This window comes from Chenopodium album, chromosome 21 (assembly GCF_948465745.1).
Source record: "Chenopodium album chromosome 21, dcCheAlbu1.1, whole genome shotgun sequence".
NCBI lineage: Eukaryota > Viridiplantae > Streptophyta > Magnoliopsida > Caryophyllales > Amaranthaceae > Chenopodium > Chenopodium album.
In genome coordinates this window covers 14,427,918-14,444,183 of record NC_137854.1, presented here as the reverse complement: position 1 = coordinate 14,444,183, position 16,266 = coordinate 14,427,918, and the positions used below count along the sequence as shown (strand labels likewise).

At 32.5% G+C, this 16,266-nt stretch overlaps 1 protein-coding gene across 1 annotated transcript; it reads left to right on the top strand.

Annotated features, from left to right (window-relative positions):
• The first annotated feature begins 5,247 nt into the window (after positions 1-5,247).
• On the top strand, positions 5,248-15,529 carry LOC145600912 (uncharacterized). The gene is made up of 6 exons (XM_081656779.1): positions 5,248-6,118; positions 6,216-6,409; positions 9,411-9,705; positions 9,822-9,907; positions 9,992-10,083; positions 14,648-15,529. The coding sequence occupies exons 1-6, from the start codon at positions 5,786-5,788 to the stop codon at positions 14,881-14,883; spliced, it is 1,236 nt and encodes a 411-aa protein (XP_081512905.1). The 5' UTR covers positions 5,248-5,785; the 3' UTR covers positions 14,884-15,529.
• The last annotated feature ends 737 nt before the right edge of the window (positions 15,530-16,266 follow it).

The window sequence follows — 16,266 nt, the reverse complement described above, 5'->3', positions numbered from 1 at the left end:
ATTTCTATTGGGTATTAAAGTAGTTTTTATTTTATAAGACTTTAAATTATTCTTTTTTGTCTAATTATATGCATATGTTGTACTTATATTTTATTTTCAAGAATAAACCCATCAACATTTTTCAGTGAAAACAAAAATAAATGAAGTTGTAATTAAGAATCTGTACTTTTATTAACATTGCACCTCATTTTGTAAATATAATACAAATATGCAATCCTAAATAATTAATTAAATTATACAAATATGCAATCCTAAATAATTAATTAAATAATCATAACAATAGTATTAAAAAAAATATATAAATTCTCTACCATTCACTAAAAATGAAATAAATAATCAAGCACGTAATTGCCCATGAGCCTATCAAAGTGTGGGAAGCGTATTGCATGGGTATTGACCTTGATTTTATTGTTATAATGTATTGTATATAATGCATTTATATTATTATGTTCAGTAATGTAATTCATTTTTAAAATTAGTTACTGTAATAATAACTAAACGTTGTAATTCGTAATAAATCTATACTTTATTATATTTATTTATTTATTATATATTAAAAAGCGTTTCTAAAAACGTTTATGTGCCATGTGGCACCCTCGCAATGTTATCTTTCAAATATGAGCATATTCTAATAAAAATGTCTACCATGAGATTCGAACTCACAACCACAAAAATATACATTAGATGTCTTACCATCTCATCCATATATTAATCATGTTTTCAATACTCGACTCATAAATATATAAATATATGGATTGGATGGAGATCTGAACATTTAATAACTGCAATTTTTTTTTAAAAATAAAAAAAAAAAACGATCCAAAAAAAATTGATAATATTATTTGCTAATTATGATCATCGAGATAATACATACAAGCAAGAAAAATTAACTATCATTATAAATTTTAGTTATTTAATTATTTTGATATTAATTATGTCTTTATTTTCATTATATTATAAATTATATATAAAGGACATGTCTATATAATTTTTTTACAAGAACATATTTATATAATTAGTCAATAGTTGTTTCATAAATAATTTATTCAAAGGTTTAATGAGAAACTATTATAAATTATAAACAAATAATGAATAAATAAATAACAAAGAATGAACCTATCTATTCAATTACAAGTGTTAAAAAAAACCCCGGAGCATCGCCCAGGCCACACATTAGTTTTGTTTAAAAACCGTGCATTGCACAGGACTTATACTAGTTAATATCATTACACTTTAGATAAAAATTAATTAATGATATGTTTTGTCTTTATTTTTATTTGAATTTTGCTAATGAACGTCCTCGGGGCATTGGATACGTGGATAAGCATTTAAAATATTACCTAATTAAAGTGGTATTAATTTGGGAAAGCATGACAAAATCACGCGTCGATCGGTATAACTAATGTTAATTTTACTTTAATCTTTCTACTTTTAGCTAGCATATCCAACGTCCTAGGGGTATTCGTTAGCTTTTGTCTTTTTTAATACTAATTGAAACACGGATACCTTTATGTGAAAATATCAGCTTAACTAAACAATTATACATTTAGTTCATGACTCAATCTTCTTCTCATAATTATTCTTTTGACATATATTATCATTCAATAAATTTTGATCTTTTGTTGCAAAATGAAATTTGATATGACTTAGCTAGTGGTGATTAGTGAGACATCAATGTTACTTGAAGTTGTATAGGTTTGCATTATGTATATACGGAGTACTATACATTTTTTTTATAACTTGTATGTACTTTAATCTTTGTATGATACAATGAACAATTCGCGGTTTAAATGTGTAATTTGATTATCTTAGATTCTTAGGTTGAAGATCATAAAGCATTGCCAAAAAGATATTATGTGACTATAGGTTAAATGATTTTTGTTGCTTTGTAAACAACTCATATTAAATTCATATGATTTAATTGGTTTAATTTAATGAATATAGTTTGAACTTAGTTTGGTTTATTCAAGAGTCTTAAAATGGTTCTGATTTATAAGGAAGATTAGTATTTATCTTAAAAAAAAATTTTGTACTTTATTTAATATTTCTCGCTGCCCTAGATGAGTCTAAATGATTTCACACGTAGCGATGTTGAGTAAGTAATTTGTCGAGGATATTTTTTGAAATTTGATCAGTTTCCACCTATTAAAAACTAGGATTCGTGAGTTACTTTATGTAAGAAACCACCTTTTAAAAAAAAAGTTAATAACAATTTACCACCTGTCGCTTTAATAGATGACATTGACCAAATTCTCTCCCATTAACTAAGCATGTGCAAGGTACGTGACTTCATTAAACCCCCCAAACTTATTTAAGAAATTTTGTTAGAAACCACCTTATGTAGAATAATGTTGTAAGATTTCGCCTTTAAGAGGAAAAATAAATCAAACATGCACCCCAAAATAAAATAAAAATATTTACTCTTGTCCTTTTTGTTTGGTTGTTCTTTCTTTAACATTTTTCCTGGTCTTTATGAGTGTAGTGTTCGGGTTGTAACTTTTACAAACTTTAAAATTACGACTAGAAAAATATGCATCAACACTTGGTGTTTGCAGGAGAGTGCGTGGGACATTGTACCTGAAACTTAACATTAACACCTATTCTCCAAATCTCAATTATATATATTCCAAACAAACCCTAAGTTGTAAAAGGAATAAATGGAGATTTTTTCAAAGGAAGAAACAAATATTTTTAAAGTTGTATTTTTACAATATATATATATATATTATATATATATATATATATATATATATATATATATATATATATATATATATATATATATTATTATATATATATATATATATATTATTATATATATATATATTATTATATATATATATATATATATATATATATTATTATATATATATATATTTATATATATAAACCCCCTAAGCTTCGCATAAGCGGCTACATACCTTGCATTTTCATCTTTTTGAAAGCCCAGACTCATTCTTATGGAGTCCTATTTCAGGTGCAAAGAAAGACCTTTTTCTGCCCCATTTCTCATTTTTTTTTATTGAAAGAGGATAAGCGCTATCTATTGAATAAAGGGAGGGTTTGCTACAGTGATTCGGTCGGTTTCGGTTCGCCTGCTCTCCTCATAGTCCATTAGTGGGTAGGGTGGTAAACTTAGAGGGCGCCCGCCTCCTCTTCAGACAAGCCTGGTGGTTGTTCGGTTTCCGCTTTTTGGGGCGGGAGTACTTGGTCGTTGGGGTTTCCTTTTCTTCAACCAATTCGGTTGTGTCAGCTCTGAGATTGGCCTAACATTTTCTATATATATATATATATATATATATATATATATATATATATATATATATATATATATTATATATATATATTTTATATCAAGTGGTTTCTCACAAATCTATATCTATATCTATACTTCTAAACTCATATATAAAAATGTGTTCCTAGACCCATCATTCATTATTCTTAATTTCACGTAATCAACTTATATTAAAACATTGTAAATATTGTCCATGTAAGATTTGAAAACAAACCTACATCTTTCACACAAGTTTTAACACCATATGCCTTGGCACTAAGTCATATATAGGATATTTAATTTCATGTTCTCTCTTGCAAAGAAAAATTCAAATTAGTGTTGTAAAAAAAAAAAAAAAAAAAAAAAATTCAAATTAGTGAACACCATTGCAAAAAAAATCCCTACGTTTTAAAAAGTTTAGGATAGCGCTTATGAATAGTGTTTAGACAGCTATACATACCCTTTAAAATATTATTTTTTTACTTTTTTTCCCTTATAAATGTTAATTTTTTTTAACTCTTTGTGTAAGCATTTATATCCCTAAAAATAATGTTGTTTACATATTTTCCTGCTATAATGTTTTCAACTATTAGAGCTCCCTGAACATAGCTAATTATGGTACACGTATCGCGCACGTTAGCCACCCTAGTATTAATAAAAGATTGAATCCGGGGAAAAACACTTGTTTTGGTTATAAAAAGTAGTAAAAAAAGATGGTGAATTTAAAAATTTATTCAAAGTTAACGAATTTGAAAAAACATAAGTTATAAAAGTTAAGGCCTTATTATCTTTTTCTTAAAAAAAAAATACAGTAATATTCAATAAAAATAATTTGAATTTAGTAATAATATTTTCAATTCAGTAAAAACAATAATTATAAAACAACAACTTTAAACAAATATAATAGAGAATAAATAAAATTATGTATTAATTTGTAAATATAAGTTTAATTTAGCAAAAATAAGATGAAGAGATCACAACCTAATAATGGATAATGAGTGAAGAGATATATAAACTTAAATTTATTTCCCTTAAAAAAAAAAAAACTTTAATCTATTTTTACTAAGAGGGAGGGATAACTCAAGTATGGTGAGAGCTTCTATTTCAATTTCAAGAGATTTTAGGATCAATTATCATTAACGGTCCTTGTAGCTCTCTATACACCCAAAAAAAAAAAAAAAATATTTCTACTGATTTCCTATTATATTTGTTCAAAACTACTGATTTTTTTTACTAGAATACTCTGTATAATACGAAATGCGGAATTTTTTATTTTATTTATTTATTTTTTTAATTTAGAAACGGAATAGTTTGGATAAGAGAAACAAAGCATTAATTGTTGTCATGCATGATTTATCAAGGTGTAACACAAACAAACAAAGGGAATAATAACTTCTTAAAACAGATCAATTATCATTAACGGTCCTTGTAGCTCTCTATACACCAAAAAAAAAAATATTTCTACTGATTTCCTATTATATTTGTTCAAAACTACTGATTTTTTTTTTACTAGAATACTCTGTATAATACAAAATGCGGAATTTTTTTTTTTTTTTTTTAATTTAGAAACGGAATATTTTTTCTTGAGAGAAACAAAGCATTAACTGTTGTCATGCATGATTTATCAAGGTGTAACACAAACAAACAAAGGGAGTAATAACTTCTTAAAACAGAAAAATGTAACACACTCCATAGAACAACATAAAACGTGACTTAGGAAACCTCATCGGCCAAGTCGCCCACAAGAAACAACTTACTTTCAAATTTTTAACAAAAAAGGAAATTAATTAATTAAATGGATTAAAAATTAAACAACAAAACGACATTATTTAATAAATTAAAGAAAAAGCAAAAATAAATAGAAATAAAAATAATTAAAAAAATAATAAAAAAGGTGAGTGTCGTTTTCCTCCTCCTTTCAACACAATCCAATCCTTATATTCATCAGCACACTCACTTCTTCTTTCTCTCACCTCTTTCCTTGTCATTCTTCACATCGTTTCCTAATTTTCGATTCTTCCTTCTTCTTCAATTCAATCTTCTACATTATTCTATAAATAATCAAAACTTTAAAAATAATTTTTACAATTCCTGTTTTTCTCTCTCCTATTTCCAAATTCATTCACTGGTCGGTCAATTTGTTCTTGTTTTTTATATTAAAAAAGAATAAAAACCAATTGTTAATCGTTTTGACTTTGAGTTTTTTTTTTTTTTTTTTTTTTTTAAATTTTGATATAATCTAGGGTTTTGATTTGGGTATTTTGTTGGTTAAATTGGGTTTTTATCCGATCTTTAATCGTTTTGGTTTTAAGCCGATTCGATTCTGGAATTTGGGTAGATCGGAGGGGGTGATTCGAAAGGTTGATTTTGTGGGTTTCAGAAGGATTGATTCTAGGGTTTTGTAGAAGTTTTGATTAGGGTTAGAGTTTTGAATTTGGGTTTTTTTTTTTGGGAATTTTGGTGTCCGGATTTTGGGGGGAAAAACGGAGGTTTTAGTTTGAAAAAAACACAATGTTAGGTGCGGGGTTACAGTTTAATCGGAGTCGTAACGATGATCGGTTCTACATTCCGGCGAAAGGCCGAAAGAATTTCAATCAAAATCAGAAGAACCCTCATCATCTTCAAAGAACTCAAAGTGATGTTGTTAATGGTGGATTACCAAGAGGAAGTCAATGCAGAGAGAAGTCTGTGATTACAGGAAGTAGGGAACCCGAAAACCGGGTTGAACAGACCCCGGTGCCAGCCGCCTTGCCGGCTTTTGAACCCGTGGCGTTGCCTTTGAGTAATGTAGAACGTTTTCTTGAGTCCATTACTCCTTCTGTTAATGCTCAGTATCTCTCCAAGGTTGTTCCAGGAAAAAAACATTATCATTTTATGTGATTGTTTATATTTATTGATTAAATGTGTGTTTTTTGCTGATGAAAATGGTGGGTTTTTGCAGACTACTGTAAGAGGATGGAGGACTTGTGATGTGGAATACCAGCCTTACTTCAAGCTGAGTGACTTGTGGGAGTCATTCAAGGAATGGAGTGCTTATGGTGCTGGAGTTCCTTTGGTTTTGAATGGCAGTGATTCTGTTGTTCAGTACTATGTCCCTTCCTTGTCTGGCATTCAAATTTACGTTAAGTCGAAGAGGTATAATACTTTGATTACGCTCTGTTCCGTTTGTTTTTTGTCTTTGTTGTTCAATGAAATATCTTATGTTTTGCTCATTGATGTTTGTATATAATTGTCGTTCCGAGGTCATTCATTTTGCTTGTTTATATGGTAACTTTGAAATTCGTGGATTCTATTATATTTATGTGGTAGTTGAATATGAATCTTAGGTTGTTAGCTGTGATTTGGATTATGGTTCATGTGATTTTCTTTCCACTATTGCTTGAGAGTAGTTATATGTGTATTATGTTAGTTTTTTTTAATCGCCTTTTCTTGTATGTTTGTCGGGGTGTATGTTTTGTTTGTCGTGTATGTAATGTAGTGTTTCATTGTCGGGGGTGTATGGTTTGTTTGATATGTATGTTATGTAATGTTTCATTGTCGGAGTGTATGGTTTGTTTGTCGTGTATGTTGTGTAATGTTTCATTGTCGGGGTGTATGGTTTGTTTGTCGTGTTCACAATCATTAAGCATGGGTTACCCCTTTTATTTTGTTTGATTATTTCAGTTTATTTCTGTTATATAAGTTTTTATCAAATTGTCGTTTATGATGAATCTTAAAATCCTGGACTCAGTAACTAGTCTCTTTATTCCCTAATCTTTACTCTAAGATTTATTAAAGTATTTCTGTAGTGCACATATGGTATGTTTTTGGTAAACTAGGGCTTAAGTAAAGTATTAACAGGGTTTGCTTCATTCTCAACTACTTTATGTGGAGGGTCCATGCTAGTTCCTTTCTTCTGTAGTTCTGTTATGCTCTTTTAGTAAAATGTGTTTTAAGCTTTAATGATTGCTTGAGTTTTGTTTCTAGTAGCCTAGATTACACTCTATCTCCTTCGTGTTACATCAAGCTTTTGTTCTTGAAATTCTACCCTTAGACTTAACCCTGTGATAAGCCTGGTGGTTGAATAGTGTATTATTACTGCTCCTAGACATTATACTTTCATGGTTATAGTTGAAAGGTAGGAGCAGTAAACTCTATGCCTCTGTGGTACTATATGTCACTATGACGTGCATGTTTATGTAGGCAGTATTGAGTCACTTGTGTCACGTGAAACAGGAACTTTAGGAAAGTGTGAATAGCTGTTAAGATAATCTGGCAAAGACATTGGGTTTTGTCCTACTTTCCTTTACTTGCCAATTAGAAAGTATTCAAATTAAACATCTTTGAGGGATACATCATTCTTGATTACGGAAGTCTTGGACAATCTTTATATTTCCCTTCATGTTTCTAGTCCCTTAGGCAATGCATGAAAGTTTAGTACGCCATAGTAATTTAAAACGAAAGAGTCTGATCTGTTTCCGAATTGTGTGATCTAAAAAAATGTGTGATTTGATTATAGTAAGCAATTTGGTTAAAGCTCTTGTTCTGCTGCTCACAAATGGTATCCTTCTTAATGGGATGGGGATTAATTTGCACATCTGGTGTTGTTATCGTTCTCTTCATATAGTTTTCCTCTTTTACGCCCACGTGCATGTGTGGGGGGCTTCAGGGGGAATCTACCAGATTTAATGTGTGCTATATTTAATGATGGTTTTCCTCCTTTGCATGCACGTGCATGTTGTTGTTTATTTGGTGAACTATCATGCCTACTTGACTGTTATGGTAAAGTCAGAACTTGATTCTTATACAATTAATGTCATTTTTGGTGACGTCAACTCTAACTGAAACAAATGCTTGTCTTTTAAGTTCTCTGCGAAATACGTGTAGCTGAGTGGGAAATTCTAATCATTAATAACTTTTGGCGCCCCTATTATTGTTAAAAATATTGGAGTAATTGTATCCGTAGATTTTCTTTCGCATTTATCTATACGTTTATTTAATAATTAAAAAATTGTTTTACTTTTGGCATATACTAAGGTGCTGTGCTACTGAAAGGTGAAAACACTTAAAACAGATTTTTTTACACTTGTTTTGCATGTATCCATTGTTGAATCAAGGCTTGTTGTTCCTCCCATCAACCAACTTGTTGTGATTTGCAAACTAGGATTCTACTTAATTGATTACACTGATTTTGCAAGGAAGTGATGTTTACGTGTTTGTTATTATTTTGTTATTACTAGTCCCTCTCACCAACCAACTCGCTGTGTTGTGAAAACTCTTTTGATTAACTTTTAATAGTGTCTCTACTCACATGTGTTTCCTCTCTCTTTTTATTTTTTATTTTTAATTTTGGATCTCCCCTTGGCCTTCTTTACAAAGTTTTTTCAAATTGTTTATCTTTATATCCTCCTTTTCGGTCTCACTGTGCACTTACCTTTTTATTTATTTTTATTTTATTTTATGTGTGTGTGTTCCTTGTGACAATTTATATTAGCCGACCCAAATTATGTTGGGACTAGTTGCTCTACTGTGCTACTATTGTTCCTTATTCATGTTGACTATGAACTTGTTAGCTAGGTTTTTTAATGTCTTATTTGAATAAAAACTTTCCAGTAATGTCATTTTATTGATGTGGTAATACTAGCAGATGTGGAAATTGAAATTTGTAATATAGTTTTAGCTGTAATAACATGCTTATCTTGCTGCATTTACCATTGCATAAAGTTATAATATTCAGATCACTTCCAATTAATTTAAAGTTTTGATTTGTCTACTTATGCATAATCTATGATTTTATTTATGGGAAGACTGTGTACTACTTTCTTGGCCAATGTGCCTTTTAATATACATTATGCACTCCACTTCTAATTTATACAACAAGGTAGTATATTTTTACTCTTTGCTTTTCTTTCTTTCTTTTTTTCCTTATTTTTTGGCTATATATAAAGCTAATCTTTTAGGATTGCTAAGTGTTACTTTTTGTCTTGTTTTTGTGTTATCTCCCTGTCAATATTTTATATACTACGTATATTTTTTTGGTGCTTCTCCCTTTTGACCTTAATGTAAATTTTTGTATAACCCATAGGTTGATGTAATAGATTTAAAAATGATTGGAATTATCTGTGTGACTGTGATGTTATGATTCTTTGTGGATCAGGCGTACTAGTGAGGACGGTAATGCAGACTGTTTAAGCAGGGACTCAAGTAGTGATGGAAGCAGTGATTCTGAGCGTGACAAGGGCTTAGCTTGCTCAAGGGGCCAACGGAGTCATTATAACCATCCTAGTGATGTTACTCTTAAAATGGACAGATTATTATTGAGAGATCAGCATACAGCGATGCAAGAGGGCTTTTCAAGTGATGAGGCTGAACCTGGGACTGCTCAAGGAAGGCTGTTGTTCGAGTTTTATGAACATGATCCACCCTTTTGTCGTGAACCTTTGGCTGATAAGGCTAGTGCTTTTTTACTTTTCTATCATTCAGTGGAAGATGCCTTGTATCTGTTCATTTATTATTTTTTTATATCCCTCATACTAATTTTTACAAACTGTGTTATTTGTTTCAATAGATATCTGATCTGGCATCGCGTTTCTCGGAGATAAAGTCACTTCGTAGTTGTGACGTACTCTCCTCAAGTTGGTTTTCTGTGGCATGGTACTTACCGCTTCAGTGACCTTGTTCTTTCTTTGCTATATAAAATTGTTTTTAACTTACGTGGGCTTTTTTATTTTATTTTAGGTACCCAATCTATAGGATACCTATGGGGCCGACACTTAAAGATTTAGAAGCTTGTTTCTTGACCTATCACTCTTTGTACACACCAGTGGGAGGTAATGCATTATGCTACTTTTTGCTGATTGCAAGAGTTATTAGAATTATTTGAACGCTTTTTAAACTACCCCACTATTAGTTACTCCCTACCTTTTAAAGTTAAGTAATTTGTATGCTTTAATTATATAAGTTAGGCTGCATGGCTACACAAATTGCCATACACGATTGGCTTTACAAAACGTGTTTAATGTAATTAGGTTATATATTAGGAAACCAAGTGGAAGTCGGTTCTTTTCAGCTTAATGGCAGTATTAAAATCAAATTATTATTAATATGTGCAAAACTTTATAAACATGCAAATTAAAATTTAGGGCCCATTCAGTTGGACCTTTGGAATGAGTTTGAGTGAAATTAGAGCTCATTCCATCCCTTTTATTGTTTGGTATGGTTTTTTAGCTATAAAATTTCATGCCAAGAGGGTTCTAACTCTTCCCCATTCCCCAAAATCCCATACCCACCTCACCTCCTAAGATTCACATTTCATAACATTAGTAAGATGTAGAAACCATTCCAACTATAAACCAAACCACTTCAAAGTAGTATGGGACTTTGAATCATTCCTCCCTAATATGAGATTTCATACCAATACATACTAGTTTAACGAATTAACTGACCCCTTAGATTATTCTTTCATTTGGCCCCCGGTAATTTAAACTTATAGCACCCTTTTCATGCTGGATTTGTTTGGGGGGGGGGGGGGGGGGTTATTCATATGTATGCAGATATACATTTCTCTGCTCATTTACCCTCTTATATAATACTACCTCCGCTTCATATTACTCGCAGCAATTTCCTAAAACGGCCGCTTAACATTACTCGCAACAAAGTGATTTCTTTCCTTTTTTAGTAAGTTTTTTTTGAATGAATTTACAAAATTACCCTTACTTTTTTTTTAAACACCCTAATTAAAAAATCTAATTTTATCTTATGAACTTAAACTCTAACATTAATTAACTTAACTGCGGATATTCAAATCTGCGAATTTACATTTCTCTGCTCATTTACCCTTTATATAATACTACCTCTGCTTCATATTACTCGCAACAATTTCCTAAAACAGCCGCTTCACATTACTCGCAACAAAGTGATTTCTTTCCTTTTTTTAGTAAGTTTTTTTTGAATGAATTTACAAAATTACCCTTACTTTTTTTAAACACCCTAATTAAAAAATCTAATTTTATCTTATTAACTTTAACTTTAACATTAATTAACTTAACTATTTCCACCAAAACCAATCTCCTTCCAACTAAATTCATCTATCATTCTACCACCTCATCATCCTTCATCTTCTTCCTCATCCCCATTATTTTTCACTTTCTTCCTTCATCATCAAATTTCTTCATCTTCTTCCTCATTCCCATTATTTTTCTCTCTCCTTCAACCCCATTCTCAAGGTTTTTCCTAATGTGAGGGTTTCATGGGTTCGTGGGTTTGCGGGATTGGTGGGTTCAAGGGTTAGTGGGTGCGATGGCTTGGTGGTTTCGTGGGATTGGTGCGTTTGCTGGCCTTGGCTTCAAAAAGCGCGTCTCAGGTGTGCCTCCCACGCTCTGGATAATGGGCTTTAAGCTAGGTGAGGCTCTGTTACCTACGCAAGGCGCGCGTCTCAAAGCGCCTTTAGTAAGGTGCGCCTTTGCGCTTCAAGGAAATTAACTAAGATTTAAGTTATAAATTGAAGAATGGTGGACACTTTTTCAAATTCAGATTACTTTAGCTTTACATATATCATTTATTAATTTATTTTGAATCTTTTTAATTTGTATGCGGCTTGCATACAAAAGGCGCGCGCTTTCGCCTTGCGCCTAGGTTGCAAGGACCATTTGCGCCTTGGTGCGCCTTGCGCCTTTTAAAAACTAAGTCGCTGGCTGGTGGTGTTGGTGGTCGTTAATGGTTTCGTGGGTTGGTGGGTTGGTGGGTTCAAGGTTCGTGGGTTTTATGGGTTGGTGGTGGTAGTGAGTGGTTTTGCTGGGTTGGTGGGTTAAAGGGTGAGTGGTTTCGCTGCGATTGGCGGGTTCGCTGGTTGGTGGTGGTGGTGGTAGTGGGTTAGTGGGTTCAAGGGTTTTCGTGGGTTTTAATTTCCAGATTTGTGGATTCGTGGGATTGGTGTTGGTGGTTGTGGTTTTCGTGGGTTGGTGGTGGTGGTCGTGGTTTTTGTGGGTTCGCTGGGTTGATGGTGGTGGTGGTGGTGGTGGTGGGTTATTTATTATAATTATTGTTTTATTTGTTTTTTTTTTTTTTTTTTTTTTTTTTTTTTTTTTTTTTTTTGGGGTTGGATTAATACTTAAGTATATGCCCTTATTTTTCAATAACTACACTTAAGATCTTTTGCCTAGGAGTCTGCGTGCAGCATGTTTGTTGCGAGTAATCCGAAGCGGAGGTATGTATAATTTGCTGGGATTAGGTGCTTAGTATTTAGAATCATTGAAATTTAACTCTTATCAATAAAATAGTTTAAACTTGAATAACATAATTATAAAACAATTTAATCATGAATAACATGAAACATTTTTGTATGTAATTCAAATTATAAAATATCAAAACATATAATGATTTGTAAGAATGTATTTTCTTAGATTCTTATCTTGTAAAGGATATACTTCCAATGTTTTTTCCCTCTTTTTTAATGGTGTTTTTTTTTTTTTTTAAGTTCTTCCCACTTTATTTATTAGAGGCAAATATTCTGATCCATTTCCCCTCAATATATCCACCCTTTCTTACACCCACCAACCCTCAATTTTACCACCTCTCTTTAACTTTATCCGCTTTATTTATTTTTATTTTTTATTTTTTATTTTTTACACTAATTCTAGAATTTAGAGTTTATATTGTGTAAATCAGTACATTTTTTAAAAAATTAGGAGAAATAAAACTTGAGGAAGATGACTTTTCAAAAAACTTGTAAAGAAATGATTTTTCTTACGATAACAGCACATGACATAACTATATGCTAAATAATTAGCTGGATTGCTGCCTTGCTGAAAGCTTGTGATGGCTTTTTCACATTTAAGTACATAGCGTGCTATGATCTTCTGTTAATTCTATGGACTAAGTTGCTAAGGGATAATCTTGGGTTAACGACAAGGACCATAATTTATCAGTATCTTTGGGGTAAGAAGTAACAATGTGAGTAGTAATTTTTTAGCTAAACTAACCTATACCCGATTACTCGACCTGAGATCTGACCCAAAATGACAACCTGAAACCACCCGATTCGAAACTTGGCAAAACTGACCTAATTCAATTACTCACATGAGACCCAATCTGGACCAGAAACGACAACCTGAAACCATCCGATTTGAAACGTGACCTCCCTTGAAGTCGAGTTGTCCTACTTTTGACCTTAAGTGACCCTACTAACCCTTAAGTTAGCTGATTTCCGAAGTGATGCTAACCCAAATAATTTACCCAAACAAACCCGTACCTGATGCCCGAAGTGACCCAAACCAATATTGCTTGATCCCCAAAAATGGTTACAATGTGAATTAAATGACCCAAACAAACCTGAATCGAACACCACTTGAACTGATGTATTTATTATTTATTATTTTGTAATATGCAAGTTTAAAAATTGTATATTTTGAGTATTCTTTTTCATTGATCAAATTTTAAATTAATGTTACCCAAATGTTCAAGGTGGACTCAAAATGACCCATATCGAACTTCACCCGAAGTGTCTACCGGAAACTTAACCTCACTCGAAATGACCCAATTTGAACTTAATCTGAAGTCTCAACCTGAATTGATGTTTGTTCCCAACCCCCTCCCCAAACTAGATCATCTATTGACCTGAAAATGCCCGAAACCCGAATTGACCTGACCCGACCTAATACAACCTAAAGGCAACTGACCCTGAAATGACTCGACCTATATCTAACCCGGAGAACTTGATTGCTTGATCTAGTAACCACCGAGTAAGAACCATATCACGGATTGGCAAAAAATCTAGCTAGTTTGAGTAAAATTTAAACCAAAAGAGACTTTTTTAAGAAATGAACTTAAGAGTTCCATAGTACTTAAAATGAAACCTTTTTGATGAATCAAGTCTATCTACTTAATTTATTAGAGGTACATTGCTTCTATCTTCGACATGGGTACGTGTCCAAGCATCCAACTTGGCTATTTTGTGAAAAAAAAAAAATCCTTGAACTAAAATTGTACCCATGATTAAGTATTGGGGGTCCGACACGGGTACTTGAGGTGAAATGTAGAGTCTGAGTAACATTACATTGTTATCTTATTCATAGTTGAACAGGGATTTTGGTTATACTCGTAGAATTTATAGAACATGTGAGCTTTTATGCCATTATGGCCAAATTTGTGAGTGAAAAATAGGACAGTGCCTCAACTTATGTTGCCATTGTTATGTTTGTTCTGCAACTTATTTATTTATCTCCCTCAGTGTTTAGCTTGCTACCTTTTATTTTTCAGCGGCTGTGATAATTCTTCTCTTTGCTAATGCTTAATTGCTCTTTATGGGCTAGTAACTGCAAGGATGCAATGATGCCAATAATCCGTTTCTTGTAGCGCCTGAACTGAACCTAGTTTTTCTTTTGTGTGTCTGTGCAGGAGCTTCTGCCGCCCAAGCTCCAAATGTGATTTATCCCAGTGAGATTGATGGAATTCCAAGGATCTCTCTACCAGTTTTTGGACTTGCTTCATACAAATTCAGAGGGCCCTTGTGGATCTCAAACAGTGGGAGTGATCGTCAATTAGTGAACTCGCTCACACAAGCAGCTGATAGTTGGTTGAGACAGCTTCAGGTCCATCACCCTGACTACCTGTTCTTCTGCCGTAGTAGATGATGTTGATAAGTAGACTGTTACTGTACAATGCCTACCATTTTGGAGGAATGTCCAACCGTGGGTCTTCTCTGAAGGACATTGCCATCTGATCAAGGTGTCAGGTGGCTGCTGAGTTTAGAGTCTTTCTCTGACTTGTTCTAGTCATCTGTATATCAATGAGGTAAAAAATATCAAAAACTCAAAAAACAAAAAAAAAAAAAAAAAAAAAAAGGGAAAAAAACAAAAAAAAAAAAAAAAAAGGAAAAAAAAAAAAAAAAAAACAAAGGAAAAAGGAGACGAAGGCTGTTTACTGCCAGTACAGGTGAAAGGTTTAGGTCCGGCTGGATTGGGATAGAAACAGGATAGGGTTTAGTTAAGCTAAAGCATGGCTAAGACAGACAAGGCTTGCAATCAGGAGCAGCAGGCTTAGAGTTTAATTTCATTGTTAACTTTCAATGTTTTTCTTTCTTTTTTTTAGATATCTGCATATGGGAAACAGGCTCTGGTTTTTACTATTTAAATCCCTTGCCCTAGTCAGTTACTTAAATTTAGCTGATCTAATGTTTAGTAGGGGATTTTGATAGGTTGTAACAGGAGTATATGAGCTTTTGTGCGGACTTATTGTTGTCATATATATATATATAAAGAGTAGTTTTATAGTGTAAAATAGATTGAAGTTATGTTTTAGTGTTTTCTGCTTCTGCACTTCTAAGATATAATGATGCTAAGCTGTTGGTTGTTTTGGGCGTCAGTTGCGTATATATGAGTTGTCTGTTTATTTTTTCTTTTGCAAGGAGAAAAGCCTTGCTAGGTCTGCCAGCACAACTACACCACTCAATGTTTGAGAGTAGGGGAGACGGCAATGGAATCCCCAACTCCCAAGCACAAGTATTTGTTACTGAACTTCGTGGCCTGGTGAGTTCCCCACTATCTTCCCCAAGCTTGCTTGTTTATATATGAGTGATCGGTATCGGTATCGGTAACAAAGTACTGCAAGTCTTGCTGTTTCTATACTACCTCCTTCCCTTTTGCTCCTTGTGTGTTGGTTTTGATCAATGTCACAAAATACAGTGCTGTTGTCAGAACTGATAGTGATGCTAAACAGAATGTTAACAATTCAGTAATCCTGAAAAGCTAATGATACAGCTAGTCTTGTCAAAACTGACAGTGATACTAAACAGATTGTTTACCAATCCAGTAAACCTGAAAAAACTAATGATACAATCAGCACAGACGAGTAACGAGACGAGGTTGTAAAGCTGCCAATTTCAGGTGCCACCCGATAAGTTGTAGGCTGAGAACTTTATTAATATGCTTCAATTATGATTATGTCAAAGCCATAAAAGCTCATTTGACATAGGCAAGAGCCGTATGAATGAATTGTCACAAATATCACAAAACTTG